The sequence below is a fragment of the Syngnathus floridae genome, chromosome 13 (assembly GCF_059516105.1).
Source record: "Syngnathus floridae isolate MCC-2025c chromosome 13, RoL_Sflo_1.0, whole genome shotgun sequence".
Lineage (NCBI taxonomy): Eukaryota > Metazoa > Chordata > Actinopteri > Syngnathiformes > Syngnathidae > Syngnathus > Syngnathus floridae.
In genome coordinates, this window is record NC_142425.1 from 11,864,452 (window position 1) to 11,883,239 (window position 18,788).

Sequence of the window (18,788 nt, forward strand, 5' to 3'; positions counted from 1 at the left end):
AAAAATCATTCTGCTCCTTGACCAACATTTATTCACATCATAAACATAATACTGAAATCAAAAAGCTTAAAACAAGGTTACAAAGTGTGTTTGGATCAACTTACAAAGGCACTTGAAAATCCAAAAGCAGAAAATTATGTTTTTACTTATAAAGTGCAGTACTATCAACATTTGAAGACTACAAATGTATTCGCTAAATTCAGTGCATAGCAAGCAAGTTGGCATGTCACACTTCTCCTCAAACTATAGTTGGTAATAAAGCAATTATAAATCTTTGGTCCAGGGTATTTTGGGATGTTTGTGAATTAGCCAGACTTCACTGTAATCTCTGCAACCCCGATTTATTTATTGCAATCCCTCTGTATATTTATTTTAAGGCAGTTAATCTGATTACAATGTCTTGGGGTACAATTAGAATGAAGTAATACTGGCAATTCAACATTATAGGTGTTATTACAACTGTGTTTTACTTTTTGCAATAGGCAGATATGGAATGGAATGCAAAATCATGACTAAGAAGCCTTTGAAATGTGCTGGAGCGGCGTTCCGGCTTGCTGCGTCTCTCCCACCATCCTCTCTGCGACCGTGGGGGCAAAGGGTCCCACCAGCCAGTTGAGCGGTGTGTTGTTGAGCAAGTACTCTGTGACGCCATCCAGAGATTGCTGAACCTACAAAAACAAAAAATATTCCCATTACATTTCACACACACACCACAGTCCGGCCTGTCATAAACAGATGCCGCGGGAGAACTGGTACTTGGGTCAAGTGGTGGCGGCTCCTTTCCAGGAGGAGGGGCGTGAGGGCGCTGGTGTCCAACAGAGAGGATTGTAGCTCGTCGGCCGAGCGCCGGGCTCGACTTAGCTGCTCCTGCACGGCCCCCGGCAGACCCTGAGCGCTCGACACCACGTTGGAGCTTGCCGAGCGCAGCTGCTCGCTCAGACCTCGCACCATGGAGAGCACGCGGAGTTCCAACCGCTGCGGACAAGGCAAGGTGTTGATTTTTATCGATTCATTCGATAGCAATCGCTATATCAATATTGTAAATAACCTCGGCCTCATTCTGGCTTCCGTCAGATTCAGCTTGCCCGCCGCCTCCAGGTTGCTTCTGACTCCACTCAGTCCAGCGCTGCTGCAGCTGCTCTATGGCGCCCCCTATTTGGTTGCTGCCTGAGGTCATACTAGTGCGGGCGGTTTCCAGCAAATCCAGAGTACTGGTCATCTGGGTCACGGCCGCGTGCGTGGTGTCTCGAGCTTGCCGCGCGCGCACCAGAGAATGCTGGAGAGCTCGCTCCTGCACTTTGGCAGAGAGGTTGCCCAGACGGACAAAGTAGCTGGGGGTGGCCGACGAGGCGGTCACCTGATACGTGGCGGGCTCGGCCACAGCGGCTGAAAAACAAGATTTAGGGAGATTACCAAACGTAGGAACCATTCAGTGATGGTTTTCGAGTGACCTACCCAGCTCCCTCTCAGTGAGCGGCAGGTTCTGCTCCACCCAGTCCTCAGAGCGGGTGAGGGCCAGACCCACGCCGTTGCTGACCATCTGGCCAACGCCGGTGCCCATCACGGTGCTGATGCCTCCGCTGACAGCAGCCCGCGTCTTCTCCACGCTGCCCATCACCGCCTCCACCACGGCGTCTTTGGCACCCGTCACCGACTGGCACACCATCCCGAGTGTATCTGACACCACCTGATAGAAGATTTGATATCACACAGGTATTTTAAAGTTGGGTTCTCGCTACGAAGCCTTGAAGATTCCACCAAATCCCAAAATAGCTTCCTTAGTTGTGACCTTCTCAGCTGGCTGCTGAAGAATGGGGAGCTTCTCCTCCACCTTGTCCAGCCCTTTCATGGCGTATTCATTCACTGTGGCCACTGCGAAGAGTACACGTGAGATTTTTATTCAATTATTTTTATTTCCTTGATTTGACTCTAGACCTACGTTGCGGTTCGATGATGTTCAAAAGAGGCTTGGATCCCGTGGCAGCAGCCGCCCCGAGGGTTCGAACGCCGCTTTCGGCCACATCCATCACTCCCTTCAACATGGGCACGCTGTCTTTGGTGCTGGCGTAGGCGTTGCAGACTGCGCCGCAAGCCGAACTCACCAGTGGCAGGTTGGTTACACGAGAAACAACATTCTAAAAATAATAAAAATACTATTAGAGAGCGCCAGAGGCATCTTAAATTGGTTTTGGGTCACGGTGCACCTCACCTGTTGCTCCCCATTAGCTGCAGCTTCAGCCTCGTTGGTCTTCTCGTGGTCCGCCATTGTTGCGACTCCTGAATTCAATCTGACGAGAAAAATGAAATGTGGAACAGTTTGCAATCAAACGTTATCTAATAACATGACAATAGAATGCTGGGAGTAAATTCATACAAGTGATTAGGTGTTAAATAGCTTCCGGCCATCCACTACTATATGTGATCATTTGATAACAGCAGCTTTGCTTAAGATAGGAACATCTCGGTAAACTAATGTGCCACGTCAAAAGTGCCCGAATACCCCATAAATTACGATTGCGCTCCGTCATTGTGGTCAAAGGTGAAATTGCTTGCTGTCGCTGTCATCGCCTAGTGCACTATGACAGTAAAACATTATTTTGTTGCAACATCTCGGTTGAGCAACGAGTTTCAACAGGCCCTGGCTGATCACAAGTTTTATTACAAGTGCGACTCCCTGATAAAACTACCTTGAAAGGAATTTGAGAGAAATCGTGCCCATGTTAACAATACTACAGCCAAGCATAACTCAAATTAAACCAAATTTGACCTCCTAGTGTTTCTGTTTTTTTTTTAAATGACACCGCTGCGGTGTTAAAATGACCTTTGATATCTATGAGCCAACTCTCATATCAGCAAGAACTGATACCCGCAGTAGTAAAGTATAGCGTCATCTTGAAAAACAGCATAAATGCCGTCCATTATCTAAACTATTGTTTCTCAACTGATATCGACCCAAGTCGACCAATCATTGTACATAAAAAAAAAAAATTCAAAACACCCACAGATGCTATATATATAAAAATATAAATTATGTACATATTTGCTCTACAAATGCATTTGGATAAATAGAAAAACGTTATATTAGTCCCACGGGTAACGCTTCCATCACTTTTGTACGTCAAATAGTCCCCCCGAAGAGGGCGTAGTGTTACCGTATCGGTGACTCGGCAGCTGACTTCTTTCACTTTGTTGATGACGAACTTTACCCTAGATGACGAACGCAGTAAAAATTAGTACATAGGTCAGACATGTCATTTAGCATTATTCAGCAAAAAATAATTCATCACAATCTCTTACACAGTGCTAACATTTGACACAAGTGAGACATTTAGGACTCAGTCACGTGACGTCACTTTAGCGAGTTTAGCAACATGGCTGCTCAATGTTAAAAGGCTAGTTTTAAATAAGTGAAACTTAACTTTAAAATGGAAAAGGATGATTTTACCTGTTGCTCGCTGTAGTCTCTTTGTGATGGTTTTCAGAAGTGTTCTGACAGCGTTCACGTCTGCACTGGACCTGGACCGCGCATTGACAATTTTAATCCGGACTGGAGGGCGGAGTAGATACGTGCGCTATGAACTTTTGACCAATCAAATCACAGTACACCACAAGTCAAAGGTTACGTCACACAACCGGAAAAACTACAATCCCCATGAATGACTACAAGATTTCAATTATGTCCTACAGGGGGCAGTCATGCTCCCTAAAGCTGTTTGCTCTCTTCTAATCAAACTCATGAAGTAGAAAGAGAGCAGTACAAGAGCAGTACTTTGCCGACTCTGAGCAGTGTTATAAGGAAAACACTGACATTTAAACTTTTCACTTTCGTTACCACACTTGTCTTTTGTCACACTTTCGCATCCTTTCAAAATTAACTTTGAAATTGGAGCTTACCTTGCTGGCTACACGGACGGAGACACTAGCTTAGCAGCGAGGAAACGTCATCCTATTAAAAATGTGTAAAATCCGACTTCTGAGAAGGTTGGTCAAGCAGCGGCTGGACGTGGCCATCGAGGAGATATTTGAACTGCTTGAGAGGAACATTGCGGAGTTCCAGGAGGAACTTTGTCGTGGCAAAGAAGAGAATGATGCTGTTCTCAATCTTCACGTTTCATCGCATGAAGCAGGTTTGCATAGTTATTCCCCCTTCCTTCAGTAGTTTTGATTTAAAATATTTTTCACGAACCAGCATGGAAACATGACCTAAGTCTCCTTTTCGTAGCATGTTCCATTGATATACTGCTTCTGGTATTGTGTGTGTTTTTGTGTGGTGCAGACATGCAGAAGATGTTGGGGGAGAGTCAGGAAGAGGTTCCCTCTGATCAGCACCAGGAGGCTCCAGCAGAGCCCTCTCACATTAAAGAGGAGAAGGAGGAATGTCATCCAGGTTTTCAGCAAATGTTGACGTATCATGAGAAAGAGCCGGAGTGCACTTCCAGCGTAAAGCAGGAACCAAAGCACATGTGGAGCAGTCCAAAAGGGGCGCGGCTAGAAGAGGCTGATACGATCACGATCGCACTGACTGGTGTCCGTGTAAAGCGTGAAGAGGGTGAAGGTCAGTCAACAAGGCTTCATCAAGGTCCAAGTGAGAAGCACAGACAACACATGACAACAGAATCCATTAAACAACGACGTTCACGAGCAGGTAATTTTGCTTTATTATCAGATTCAAACATGACGCCACACCCTTGTGACAGTAGTGATGACACCAGAGAACCTCTGGAGACTAACGAGTAGTCTAAAAGTGATCCAACACATCACATTGACATTAAACACGGTGGAGAGAAACCATTTCCTTGCTCGGTTTGCGACAAAAGCTTCTCCGTCAAGAGTTACACGAGTCGACACGTGCTAATACACATGTATTTAGGCGGAGGTTGGGGTTGAAAAAAACTTTTCCCTCCTCGTTTAGCGGGAAAAGATTCAGAGAGAAAGGGGTAGGGTTGATGGACCACTGATTAAAGAGTCGAAGGGAACTTATTGAATTGTCTTTTTCAAGGGACGGCATCAAAAGCAGCTGAGACACAAAGGAGATATCGGCAACGTCGTGACGCTGACCCGGACAGAAGAAGAAAGTATCTCGAGAAAGAAAAGGAAAGATCACAGGCCAAAAAACAATCCAGAGACCGAAACAGGCCCAGGACTTTGGTGCAATCGGAAAGGCCACCCAACTTGCTAGCAGCTGTGCAATTCCCTGAAAAGCATCCTCAGCCTTTCAGCTTAGGTCACTGGAAGTTGAGCTGACGAGATTCGATTGATTTCAATGAGAACGATCAACTGTGTTATGGCGTCTTCGGGCTGAGTTCAGACATAACGGTCTAGAGAAACGATCGGTTTTTAGATCAGCTAATTTTTGTTAACAGTTGATATACGGGACGATTTCACTACGGTATATGCGTTCGTTCAGGACTTCAATCTTAGCTGGAAAATATTTAATTTGTGATTGTATTATTTTAATTATTCTTTTGTTTTTCTTTACGCACCCTGTCACAGCTATGATTGTTGAAGTGATATATAAAGAGTTGAATTAATTAATAATCACGTTTTTAATGCAGTATATACTGTATTTTCCAGGCAGTCGATTGAGCAGACTCCCTATGTACACCAGTAGATGGCGGTGTTGTACATTAGACGTTATTTACAATTGAACACAAGAAGAAGAAAGATGCGGAAGTCACTCACCGAGCGAGGTAACGCGCCCCCTAGTTCGAATCTAATCGATCGTTTTGGGCTTCCTCCCCCTTTTGCTTTTGTTTTTCCAAAACCACACACGTCTGATGTGTGACACAAGACAAAAGTGTATCGGCGTTGAGCTCAAACTCATCAAAACGATCGGGCGTTCACATTAGCTTAGCTTACTAGCGGCAGGCTCAAATTCGCAACACGCCACAATCAGACAGCTTACGTGATCGTGGCAAAATGTGTAAAGTCACCATGTTGAGAGAATTAATGAAGCAGCGACTCAACCTCGCCGTGGAGGAAATCTATCAACTTTTTGAAAGAACCATCATGGAGTACGAGGAAGAACTTGGTCGAACCAAGGCAGAGAAAGAGCGACAAAGCCAATTGCTGGGCTCCGTTTTAAAGTCTCTTGGTGGCACACAGCAGGCAGGTTGGTGGACTCTTTTAATTTCTTATTTAGTCTATCAAATATTGGCCACCTGAGCACATTGATGATGTTCTGCTGTCTCTGCGATGTGCAGACACGCAGCAGAGTCAAGAGGAGCCAGCAGTGGAGCACCCCGTCATTAAAAAGGAAGAGGAGGAGGATGTGTGGAACGCTCAGGATGGGGAACAACCTCAATGGCCCAAAGTGGCGGAAGTGGGACAGGAGGAGTCTGACATCACTTTCACAACACCCGACGTTCAGCAACGATGCCCGGACCCGGACGGCATCTTCGCTCCACTGTCAGATATAGAAGATGATTGCGATTACGGACGAGAGGAATCTTTCCGATGCTCGTTCTGTCCTAAATTATTCTCCTCCAAGGGAAATATGAAGAGACACCTGAAATCACACCAAGTACAGGAAACGTTCACCTGCTCCGTTTGCACAGAAAGTTTCCCGACAAGAGGGCTCCTCCGATCGCACAAAAGACGTCACAACATCAACGTATCCGACAAGCAAAAGTTCGACTGCTCAGAATGCGGGAAAACATTTGCCAAGCTTGCCCGTTTAAACAGACACATGGCAAAACATACCGGAGAGAAACCTTTTGTGTGCTCCTTTTGCCAGAAGAAATTCACTTGGCACTACGCGTTGAAAAGACACATGAGGTCGCACTCAAGTCGGGAGCACTTCTCGTGCCCGGTGTGTGCGAAAGGCTTCACGACCAAATGGTACATCGCAGTGCACATGAGAACACACACCGGAGAGAAACCGTTCCAGTGCAACGTGTGTCAGAAACAATTTCATTTTAAGAACGGATTTAAGAAGCACACTTGTGTCGTGGATAACCAAAATGCTGGGCAATGAAGACGAAGGAGGCCTCCCAAGCTCACACCGTTTATGTAATTGAAGGGGGAAATTGTTTCCTCGTATTTTGGAATTGAAATTCCTTTTGTAAATCTCATTTGTGCTCTAACGTAGCCCTTAGGAGTTCAGTTTTACAAAATGTTCCTTAAAAAAAATCACAATGCCATTTATTCTGTAAATGACTGATGATGTTCAGATTTATGTACAAATGTCATATTCGTCAGGAGATTAGAAAATAGACAAAAAGTCAATGAAACTGGACAGAAAACTTGTAAATTTTACGTTAATTGGACGAATTTGGACAAAAAAAATGCAGAAAAAAGTGAAGTTGTAATGTTAAGAAACAATTAGATCATAATTCGATGTGATATGCATTTTGACAACAAAAATAAACATGACATATTTATCCTTAATTATTCTAATTAATGTATTTATTTCTGGTTTATCCTTGGAATTTTTGGTGGGTAATGATTTCATACACCTTTCTTGATCAATGCAGCATCCTAAAATGTAAAACTAAAATGAATGCGACGTAGAACCACGTTAGCAATGCAATGACGGTAGACGACCGCAAGAGGGCAGTATTTACTCACTAAACTCGGACCTGACTCATAATGACCCATCACGTCGATGCGTAGGACTGAAAAGAGGTTGCAATATGACAAACATTCCTATTTGAAAAATTCACAGGGAGTTAAACTGCATTCAACGCGACACTAATTGATTTAAATCGATCAACCGTACACATTTTTCCAATTTCAAAACCATAGTTATATTATTTCAACCCATCAGCATCATAAAGTCTTTCACTGCACAAGTCATGCATTGAGGTTAACTTTGACAACTTAACTGTCAATCATCTAAAATACAACATGCACATTTTGATGAGTCAGCATTTCAAGCATTTTTTGAAAGACGTCTGACCTCGGCGCTGTGTGCGAGTTCACCATAAAAACAGGACGTGGCAGCCTCGATTCCCCCAAAGGCGCTCATCTGTCCTCACTTAACTCTGCTTGACTGGATCCTGTTGATTGAGGCCCAAATTGTTGTGGCTATAACCGACTAATTGCTCATTCGGAGATAACAGGAAACCTGCTTGAACCTCGGGGTAAAAAGCGTGGCTCCGCATCGACTCTCTCCCTCTCTCGCTCTTTCTTTCTCTGCCCGGGGACACCTTGCGAGACAAATTAGCGATTGTGCAGCTTTTAACAAAACTCAATTACACGCATGTAATTTTAGAAATGAGAAATAAACATACTTGATTGAGATAATGCCCCAGTCTAGACAAATGAAATGAAACACGAGGTAACATATCACTAATTGTGAACATCCATTTGATCTGAAAATTGATGTTTAAATTGTCAAATATTTGATAACTGCAGCCTCGTGATCATCATTTGTGAGCTGCCCATGTAAAAAAAAATCCTGAAATGAATAGCCGAGCTTGGTTACATCTGCGCCATATTGATGGGAATTGTATTCCCAACATCCCGTGACAGATTTCCCGTGGTATCGGTAACATACGAGACGGCTACAAATCTGTTGCTTTGAAACTTGATCGTGATTCTGTAACTGTTGCTCATTTCTTTTCAACCGTATTAATACGTCGGCCACTGTATTGCAATTTGCACTAAATCGTATTGTGTGATATTTAATAAGTCTTACATTACGTTCTGTATTATAAATGAAATTCTGGGAATATTCTGAATGCATAATTGACAATGTCTTGACAACTTCAACGCTTAAACATTTGGGTTTAGTTGAGCCTCGTCATCCGGGACGCAGACTTGGAAGGCTCCAAGTGAAAGCTCATAAAAATAATGAAAGTCATTACCTTTAAGATTAAACTTCTTGCCAGTGAGGATCTTTAATCTCAGAGTAAAATTGCCCTGTGAGGAAAATGTAACTGGCTACAGACGTTTTATGAGTGCTGCGCCTCTCTGGTTTAAAAGTTATTGCTGATTGTGGAAAGGGGGGGGGGGGGCAGGTTGGACCCCCCCCCCCCCCCCCTCACTATGCAAGACTTTAACAACACAACATCTTTCATAGGTGTACTCTGGGTTTTATGGAGAAGAAATGCAGGGATGTTAAAAAAGAAAAACGCTCGTTTAATGTCTCCAAGTTGCTTTTTTTTGGTAAAGCAGCCGCTGACAAACTATCACGAGGGGCGGGGGGGCCTTATTTGACCCCAGCGAAGGAGGTCAGACGCCACCAGTGGAGGGATCGGAGCCGACTGGCCCTGAAATATTTATGCTGTTCTTGCAGCGAGATTGGATGATTTTCGACAGCACGTTGCCACAACCCCTCCCACTCCCCCACACACGTAAAATCAAAGACCCTCGTGTGGGTTTTTCTTGTTTTCACATTTGCAATAACACTAGATTTTGTGGTCCGATGGGATTTCAGCCTCTGTGTTGCCAGAATCAGTCATAAATAACATAAACCAAAATTGTAAGCTAGTGTCAAGTTATTATTTTATACAGAAGCTAGCATGTTAGCATTTGACTATCTGTATTATGTTCACGAGACTTTTATAGTAGCTAGCCAGTCAGTTTGAAAGCTGGCAGCTAATGTTAGCAACATTTTTTTTTAATAAGTCAAGACTATTATAGCAGCCAACCAAATGATGGCTCACGACCAAGCAGCTAATGTTAGCATTTGACTTCAGTGCCTGTACGTTGATTTTTATAGCAGGCAGCCAGAAGGTGGAAGCTAGCCACCGAGCAGCTAATCTTAGCGATCGACTCCACAATACTTTGATGCCAAGTAATCTAACCAAATAATCTAATGATAAAAAACTTTTATTTGATCTTAAATGATGATGTGTATAGCAACATTTGTCACTTTGCTAGCAGATCATTTTCGAAATGAACATGGGATAACTGTGGCAGTTAGCCAGTTGGCGGCTAACTAGCGAGCCAGCGAATGTTGGGCCTGCGGATGCCTATGCGCCAAAGTTGTACTTGATCTTCTTCCCTCTACCTGCTCCACTTGGCAGCTCATCCCAAATAATCACAGATTGATGGAGGCGGCCGCAGTAGCTCACACTGATAATACTGTTGGACCAGATTGCCCGGCGCTAACTTTACACCACGTCGATGAGCTCTCTTTCACACACTGTGAATCATTCTCATGTGATTCATCTCTTTCAATTTTTTTTGCAGCCATTTTTTGGAAAGGATTGATTATATTTTGGTGGCATTTTTGGGAAGGCGCGCGAGTGTGTTATTTCGACTAGAATATAAATAAGGGACTTGAGTCAGACTTTAGTCACACATTTTACGACTTTCGTATATTGCTTTTCTAAAACATGAAAAGATTGATCATCATGACGTGACAATTCAAAATTCAGTTAAAGGTTGCCGTTATAATGGCAAATGTTAAATGGAGAATAAATCTGTCTATCATTGGTCTAAGTATGACTTATGTAAGGATGTACAAAAATGAATCTGTGTGACCTATTTAGGGTTAAAGACTTTGGGATACCCCCGTGGCATGTTTTTGTCACGCTAAAAAGTGCGTTCCCCATCGGGTATCTTTCACGCTTTGTGACTTAACTTCACTTTTTACGCTGCTCGGGCGTATTGTCTTCCCGCTCTGACACTGCAAACGGGATGAAAGTAAAAGGATGAGATACTTATTTATTTATTGCCATCACACAAACTTTGACAGAAGATAAAACAGCCTTGGTTTCTTTTGTTGAATCATGGTTCAAAGTTTGCTTCTGCACAAGGGGGCGGCAAAGAGAATAATAAAGCCTGGTGGTGGAATTGAGCAAAACCTTTAGGGGAAACTAAATATTAGAGCGGTGTCAGCTACAGATGATATGCGGGATGAGTTACGAGGAGATCACAACATGTGGAAGAGACGGAACGACAACGTGATCCTGTTGATACTGTTACCTGGGATGAAAGCAGTTTTATGGGGATTTATACGGCCGGTTTCCGTCGATTGTTGCTTTGGATTACCCTCAACAGCCTCATCGTGTCACTTGTAGGCTGCAGTAAACATGACGAAACATACGGCGGGGGAAGAAAGATGCCTCGCTCCCGCGGGAGTTTACCAAAGTTGAGCCCCTAAAATATTGATGTGACGTTACGTAGAGCAAGGCTAAAACTTTTTGGGTCCCGGGAAAGATACCCCTATTATCCTACCGTCAATTATCACAGCAAATTAATTAGTACGTACATACTAAAAGCTGCTTTAGACCACAACTCACGCCCAGATGCTCACACGCATATTAAGCGTCCAACCTGTCTCACCCTTGAAGCTGACAAGGACGAGCAGTCTAGAAAATGGATGGCTGAGTGCATCACATATTGAATTTAAGAATATTGCAAGGGGAAAAGAAATGAGAATGAATCACCGTCTTTGTGAAATCACAGGCTTGTAAAAAAATTTTGGGGGGGTTGAAACAGCGACCTCTGCTGGTTGAAGTAGTGATAATATTGTAACGGGTCGGTCATACTGTATATAAGTGGGGGGGATAAAAATGTATTTTTTCAAAAATAGTTATCATTCCGGGACGTGAGCTTTCTGTAACAACCACATCAGAGCTTTTAATCGTCCCAAAGCAATCATTTTATATTGTGTTTGTTTTGTTGCTTCAATTTGATCAAGTATGCTAAACTCATCGCTAATCAATAACACCGCCGCTTCATTGGAAATCCGAACGTGTGTTGTAGGAGCCTGAAATGGTTTGTTGAAAATCGGCCAACGGAGCGTAACTGCAGCCCGGACAAAGCCGTAAAGTTTTCACTCTGGACATAAACACTCCCTGGACACACACAGATGGAAAACTCCTCATGCACTTCATTTCGCTCCTCGAGCCAGGTGTTGCTTCTCGTGCAAAACCATCACAAGCGTCTGCTTTGTGCAAAAAGAGAAATACGGAAGTTTTTATGTTAACATCGGCTCACTCTGCTGTTATTGTTTGGAGAAGATGACACGGTAAGGAACTGGAAATAAATTCAAGCCACTGTTAGGTTTGTTAGAAACAACTAGAATGTTCCTGGGGTCAGTTTGACCCGGGGGGGTGCAAGGAACCATATTCAAGAATAGATCCGCCCTTGCATTTGCCTCGGGGTTCCGAGTGAACGCTCAAAACAAACGTGTTAAATGACAAGAAAAATAAGCCCGAAATAACCGAGACTGAATTCGTCGCAACTAGCTAAAAGACGTTAGCGACGGGGATTTTGACGTATTTTCGTCTCTGTGGTTCGGGATGAGACTTTTGCGAAAAAGGCCGCCTTTGGTTTACCGCAGCAGATTAACCGCTAGGATGAAATCACATTTGAACGTGTTAATCACATGAGTCGTCAAGCCCGCGGGTGTCATTATTTTAGCGGCAAATTATTCATGAGGCGAAGCTTTTAAGTGTCTTTGGCGCTTTGCCAGTTCTTCACGAAGGATTTAATTCCGTTCGGGGTGTTAAACTGACGGCACGCGGGCCACCTTTGCTTCGGCCTGGCGTGCAATTTGGAAAAAAAAGATCATCTGCAAATTTTGGATTGTTCAGTAAAAAACAGCGGATTACACCTTTTGTATTTAAATAATTAAAATAAAACATGTGGCATAGCAGCCCACATTCCATTTGTTCACAAATGTCTTGCTGTTTTTTTGTTTGCGCACATTGTGTAACCGTGCAGCAGTTGATGAGGAAAAGTAGGACACGTCGTTTTCCCTCGGTGTTAATCATAAATTCACAGCCTGCATTATGAATCATCATAACAGTCTGTTTATGTTTTTCCACATTTGACTAAATATTTTCTATTTTCATCCCTGAAATATTCAATGCTCAGTATTGCCATTGTTACCATGAAAGTGTTGAATTTCTACTTTGCTTTTGTTTACATGTCATCAAGACCTGGGGGCGAAAGTGAGGGGGACAAGGTCGACCAATCCTGAATATGTCCACCACGATTTGATTGACATGCTGGAACAGATTGGTGACATTTTGCTAGTTTATTAGTCAAATATCTGTACTTTTACTTGAGTACTATTTCAATGCAAAAAAAAAAAAAAAAGTCTTATAGTCGGGACAATACGGTAGTTTAACCACCTGTGCTTAATTAGTAATTAACTTATTCCATTCCAGTTCGTGCCTCATTCTGCTTCAGGTTTTGGCACCACCGGTTCTCTTTGATTCGTCTCCAGCGGTTATGGGGAGAAAGAAAGAAAGAGAGGGAGAGAGAGAGAGAGATTGGAAACTCCGTCAGCCTCAAGACCCTCGCCGAGTTCCTCCCACCTCCTTCGAACAAGCCCAGCTGGCCCGGCCCGTCTCCGGGAGGGGAGGGAAGAAAGACTGTTCATTTGAGTGAGCCGACGAGGGGCGCCCGTGTTCTCTACCCAGAGAGAGTCCAACTCAACTGCGGACGAGTCTCGGAGAGCATCGCGAAGCGGATTGGAGAACCGAAAAGCGGAGATACAATTTAATTTCCGCGCCGGCGTGGCTGGTTCAGTGCCAGCGGCGCTCACCTTCGGACACTTGAGTCGGGGTGACCCCCCCACCCTTCCGCGCCTCCTTCGCGTGTGTGGCCATGTGTCGCCGCGTTACATAGACTCTTTTGTGGGTTGTGTTTTGGATCAGGGGACAGGTGGTGGTGAAGTCTGGGACAACACTCACCCCGCCACAACCACCTCCCCTCCGCCCCCCCGTTGGATGTCAGGCCGGCGTAACGGGCTCCGGACTCGGCATAGACAGGTGCGACGGGGAGGAGTAGTTTGCACCGAACTCCCTTGACAATCAAGCGGATTTTTTTTTTCAACAAGCGGACCACATCCTCAAACCAACTCTGACCATTTTCTTCCACTCCAGACTAATTAAGGTAAGTGAGACCAAGTGTTCGGCGTGCTGCGCTCCGCATCGGGCTGTGTTTATTGATGTTGATTTAAGCCTCCTAATGTGCAATATCATTACTGTCCTGCATCCTTCTGCTTATCTTTCCTTCAATTTCTTACTGCGTAGCTCGCAGCCACATCCTAAACGAGTCCAGATTTTCTCGCCGGACCATTGGAAAAGGCATAAAGGGAGTGATTTATTCATGCAATTGCCACGGCAGCGCAGATTAACATTAAAATCGCCTCAGTCAGCCACCTTTTTTAATTGACACGCTTGGGATTTAACCTGCAGTGCTTGCCCTTTCCCCTCCCTCCCGATGTATTATGCAATATGCTCATTAGAAAGTGTTCAAATGAAGGCTGGGAAACTTGCAAAATGTCGTGGTCGACTTGGCTGCTGTTGTCAAGTGCGCTGTTGTGTCTGCTGCGATGCCCGCTGGGCTCCTTGTGCCACCTTTTCCCCCCCTCCTGCACTGCTACACACTCACTGGACACAATATTAGGAACACCTGCACTGCACAGTTAAAAAAAAAAAAAGACTTCCCATCAGTGTCCATATCAGCCTGGGGACTCTCCGGTATGTGATGCTAATTTAAAAAACAAATAAAACCTCCCAGGAAGTGCTACAAAACACTTGAAATGCTTTATAAATATTAGAATAAACATCAGAATTTTTTTCCCCTCCACATTTAAAGGACGTTATTGACAAAAGAAAACACCCCTGGTAACACAAATATTTTATTCATATATATAATATCAATAATTATATGACAAGGGGCAAATTTTATGCTTATGCAATATGCAGGTGCATCATACACAATTCAGAGAATTTTTTTTTTTAGAATTGTCTGCAATGATAAATTAGATTACTGTACGTTTTCAGACTCCCCCCCCCATGATAGCCCCGAGTTCCTCTTCTCCCCAACTTTCCCCAATTGGCGAGCTGCACGTTGCTTTCTTTTTATAGTGGCTCCTCTGTTTCACATTCAAACGGCTTTTCATCCGTTGCCTTTTGTCCATCCCTGAAGTTTGTGGACTGGAAAAAGAAGAGACAAGAGGAGTAAGTGGAGTCCCCAAAGGGCTTTGCAGCCCGAGTGTGAGAGCGAAGAAGGAAACCGAGCCAAGGGAATGACACCACCTGAAAACGACCATTCTGTTGCACCCAATGCGTCAATCAGTCTTGGCTAGACAAGAGTCAAAGTCTTTTTTTTTTTTTTTTTTTTAACTTCTTTTCTTTTTCTCCTTTGGGTTGTCACTCAGTTGAATCTCAGCTAGACAGACAGATAGCTAAATAGAAAGATGGAAAGGAAGTTAGCTAGCTAGCTAGGAGCTATCTGGAAACAGGCAATTAGCTAGGTAGCTAAATATTTTTTTCCCCTGAAAAATTAAGTAAAATTGGACTTTAAAAAAATATTTATTTATTTATTAGCTACAAATATTGAGTAACGAATTTGGTCCTCAATAAATTAAATTGCATTGCCAAACGATCCGACTAGCCGGCTTGAGACAGATAGCTAAATAAAAAGATGGAAAGGAAGTTAGCTAGCTAGCTAGGAGCTATCTGGAAACAGGCAATTAGCTAGGTCGCTAAATATTTTTTTCCCTTAAAAATTAAGTAAAATTGGACTTTAAAAATTTATTTATTTATTTATTTATTTATTAGCTACAAATATTGAGTAACGAATTTGGTCCTCGATGAATTAAACTGCATTGCCAAACGATCCGACAAGCCCGCCTGAGATTAGCGGTGCGGCTCATCTTCTGTGGAACGTCTCCCGTCCCACCACTTAACTGCTGGAGACACGCTATCAGAGAGAATGAATGAATAGACAACAGAGGCAACTACCTGCTTGATAGGATCTTTGATCTCCTCACGGGTTCAGGGCTTTTTAATTTGTTTAAAAGCAACTGACGCAGTACAAGTGCAATCTTGGACGGCTGCCGAGAGCAAAGACCCAAAGTGCTCTTTTAACCCTTTAAAGCAAAAGTCCGTCATTGTTTTTTTCCCTTCCCCGTTTCACATCAATAATTTGGACAGACTAGCGTAGAAACAAAAAAACAAAAAAGAATGGAAAGTCATTTTTTCGACTCTTTCATTTTCTTCTAAATGAGATAACGACGGGATTGTGACTAGGTTGCTCGGCGTGGGCTTGCACTCATCGGAGGTCCCGGTGCTTATTACAGTTTTTGGCGGGATTTTGCTTATCCCCCGTGCTCCTCCTCTCAACGCTTAACAAAAGCGTTCACTGGAGCTTGGCTAATCCAGGCCGAGCGGCTCCCATTGCTTTATTGTCAAGTTAGCTAATTTGAAGAGCGACCCCCTTGACACTTTCCCTGCCTGTCTTTGTCAATTGTAGCTGTGTGGACAGTAAACCTACCCCATAGTTGAAATTTGGATCATTTTTGATCATTTTGCGAGTATACAGACAAATCAGAGTTGCACACCTTCTGTGTAGTACCACATTTGGCCACAACATGCCAGGCAGCACTGAGCTGAGTTGACAAATGTAGCATAAATTGATTGGTTAATAGAAAGCTGAGTGGAAATTGTCATTTTAAGGGAAAATGCCTTATTATAATTATAATTTAAATTACAACTGTTTTCTTTGTTGCTTGTTGGCAAGCTTGCATTTGTTTTGCACTTTTGTCCTCTGACATGTGCTTCACAAGTGGGACAATGAGCTCCATGTCTTGTGGAGCAAATGTTCGAAATCAAAACGGGTGTTTCGTTTCCCTCGGAGTCGCTCAATGGAAGCACCTGTCGACCTTGGCGGACTCGGGTGTCGTTCGACAACCGTTCTCACATGTTCTTGTAAACGTTCGCCGACTTAAACAAGCTCCCTCGAGTGCCTTTATTGATTGAACTCTCGTCGCCGCTACCTCATATTAGTCCACTTTGCAGCTTGACTTTCTCCAAACATATTAGCTTTTTCGCCCCCCACTTTCCAAAATAGACATTTCCCCCAGCCGCGCTATATCCAGACACGCCGGGGAGTTTTGATTGTCTTTGCATTTTTCCGCCTCGTCAAAGAAAAATGACTTTTAGAATTCCGAAGCTGTCCGTCCAGAATGAGTATCCGCTTTGACTGTGGCTAATCCCCAGACCCTACTGTCAGCATTTCGTGCTCCGCTCACTTGAAATAAGTCAAATGAGCGGCCGTAACACTTTGGGTGAGTCCGTAAAATAGGTTTCGTTTTTGCTCCTTCTTGGAAAATGAGTCATAGTCAATAAAGAAATAGAACAATAGCTTAAAGAAATCCGTGTTGTAGCAGGGCCAAAGAACACGGAATTCTCTTTTCCTGTTTCCCACCTCACTGTTCCCTCTCTGCCCCCCCCGGTCCGGGCCGGGCCGGGATGTCAAGGCCTCTCAGGCAGTGTGGTCCCTGCCCACTGGGACTCTGAATGGGACAAATTGACCGTAACAATGTTCCCACTTAGCATGTGGCGCTGGGAGTGAGGGGAGGTGAAAAGGAAGGCACCCGATGATTGAGCCGCAGAGGCCAGGGGGTTCGGGGGGGGGACGGTTATTTAGGAATGCCTTACAAAGATAATAATCACGTTTGATTGACACTGTCAGAGGCGCTCTAAAATAACAAGCTGTTTATTATCGTACTTGTTGAAAGGCCGCCGGCTCTATTTTACTTCATAAAAGAGCAAAATATTGGAAACAGCTTTGAGTCTCATGAGAGACCTAATATTGCTTATCTGAATAGTTTAAACTGTAAATGTAAAGTTTCATCCTAAAAAAAAAAGCTTAATATAATATAAATTCCTGCTAACAACCCAGGCTAAATGTAGCTCCTCCACCAAAACAAATATTTTTTTTAAATAGTTTAGGAATCTTTTTGGGTTCTACTTAACATTGTAAGGCAAAATGCACGCTTTCGATTTCACATTTCGTTTCATTTCAGACATTGATTAGAATGGGCGAAAGTCAAGGCCACCCATTGTAAGGATTTTTTTCCAATTGGTGTCGGGGCCCGTGTATAATTATATGATGCAAGTCTTTTATTGGGCCTCATTAGACGGTTCCAGCGTACCTAATGTTTTGACCTCTTCTCTCTCATGCTCTCCCACATGGTATTGTTTGTTGTAATTTGCCGCTAGGCTATACTGATGGAGTTGCCATAGCAGCAGGATAAACACTTGCCTGTGACCCTGCAAGGCCTTGTCTCACACACACACACACACACACATCTCATTCTCAAGTCCCACATGGCTTCTAAGGGGCACTCAGTCAAGGATTTTTCTCTGATCTACTCCAAGGTGCTAGCTCAAAACGCCCCCCCCCCCCCCCATTTAATTGCAATAAAACCCCGACGGGACCACTTCAACCGTTTGCCACTCCAGCGTGTCGATTGGGGATAGTCTTCGCTATCAAGGATTTGTCCTTGAATTTGCGAGCGCGTTCACATCGGCGAAGCTCCCGTGATCCGGGGCCGAGACGTTACGAGCGACCAGAAAGGCCTGGGGCGGCATTTTAAACAGTCATGCCGCAACTATTCTCATGTTTCCCCTCTGACATGCTATAAATAGCATCACTTAGCATTTCATTTTGCGCATCTTCTCCGCTTTATTTCCCACGCTAGGTTGCTATGATGGCTTCTGACTAATAGCGTTCGATTAACGATGCTCTGACTCAACGCTGAGAAGATGCCGGTCAGGCTCGTAGTGGAATTTTTACCCCCCCCCTCTTCCCCTCGTGAGCACAGCGGGATTCTTAAAAGACCCCAGCGCCACACCTGGCGTGGGCTAAGCCAGCGTTATAGCGCTCTTTTATAGCTGATTCATTTCTCGAGGGAAGAAGGCGGCGGCGGCGGCGGCGCTCAAGCTGAGCAGCTCCAACTCAGGCGTTTATGGTCACAGAGAAGCTGTTAGAATGAAATGAGAATTTTCTCGTTGACACAATTGCTTCTTTGTGCTTTAGTCGACAGCCTCATCAGGTTTGACGTTGACCAACGATGGCCGATT

At 44.0% G+C, this 18,788-nt stretch overlaps 3 protein-coding genes across 5 annotated transcripts in view; 2 read left to right on the plus strand and 1 right to left on the minus strand.

Annotated features, from left to right (window-relative positions):
* Positions 1-8: 8 nt before the first annotated feature.
* Positions 9-3,595, minus strand: plin3 (perilipin 3). Its single transcript, XM_088393112.1, has 9 exons — positions 3,446-3,595; positions 3,153-3,207; positions 2,210-2,288; positions 1,940-2,135; positions 1,790-1,872; positions 1,456-1,687; positions 1,049-1,386; positions 757-975; positions 9-668 (listed from the first exon to the last, which is right to left on the minus strand). The coding sequence occupies exons 3-9, from the start codon at positions 2,264-2,266 to the stop codon at positions 513-515; spliced, it is 1,281 nt and encodes a 426-aa protein (XP_088249238.1). The 5' UTR covers positions 2,267-2,288; positions 3,153-3,207; positions 3,446-3,595; the 3' UTR covers positions 9-512.
* LOC148388860 (uncharacterized) lies at positions 1,072-7,389 on the plus strand. Its single transcript, XM_088393118.1, has 4 exons — positions 1,072-4,127; positions 4,277-4,645; positions 5,000-6,112; positions 6,204-7,389. Exons 3-4 carry the CDS (start codon positions 5,920-5,922, stop codon positions 6,974-6,976), a joined length of 966 nt encoding a protein of 321 aa, XP_088249244.1. The 5' UTR covers positions 1,072-4,127; positions 4,277-4,645; positions 5,000-5,919; the 3' UTR covers positions 6,977-7,389.
* A 5,689-nt stretch (positions 7,390-13,078) lies between these two features.
* The window catches only part of sema6bb (sema domain, transmembrane domain (TM), and cytoplasmic domain, (semaphorin) 6Bb), a 70,908-nt gene continuing 65,198 nt past the window's right edge, over positions 13,079-18,788 (plus strand). For 2 of the 3 annotated variants that reach the window (XM_088393584.1, XM_088393583.1), the window contains exon 1: positions 13,079-13,803. The gene's annotated coding sequence lies outside the window, so the exon portion shown is untranslated. The remainder of the gene's footprint in view (positions 13,804-18,788) is intronic. The other variant, XM_088393585.1, reaches the window with a different exon arrangement.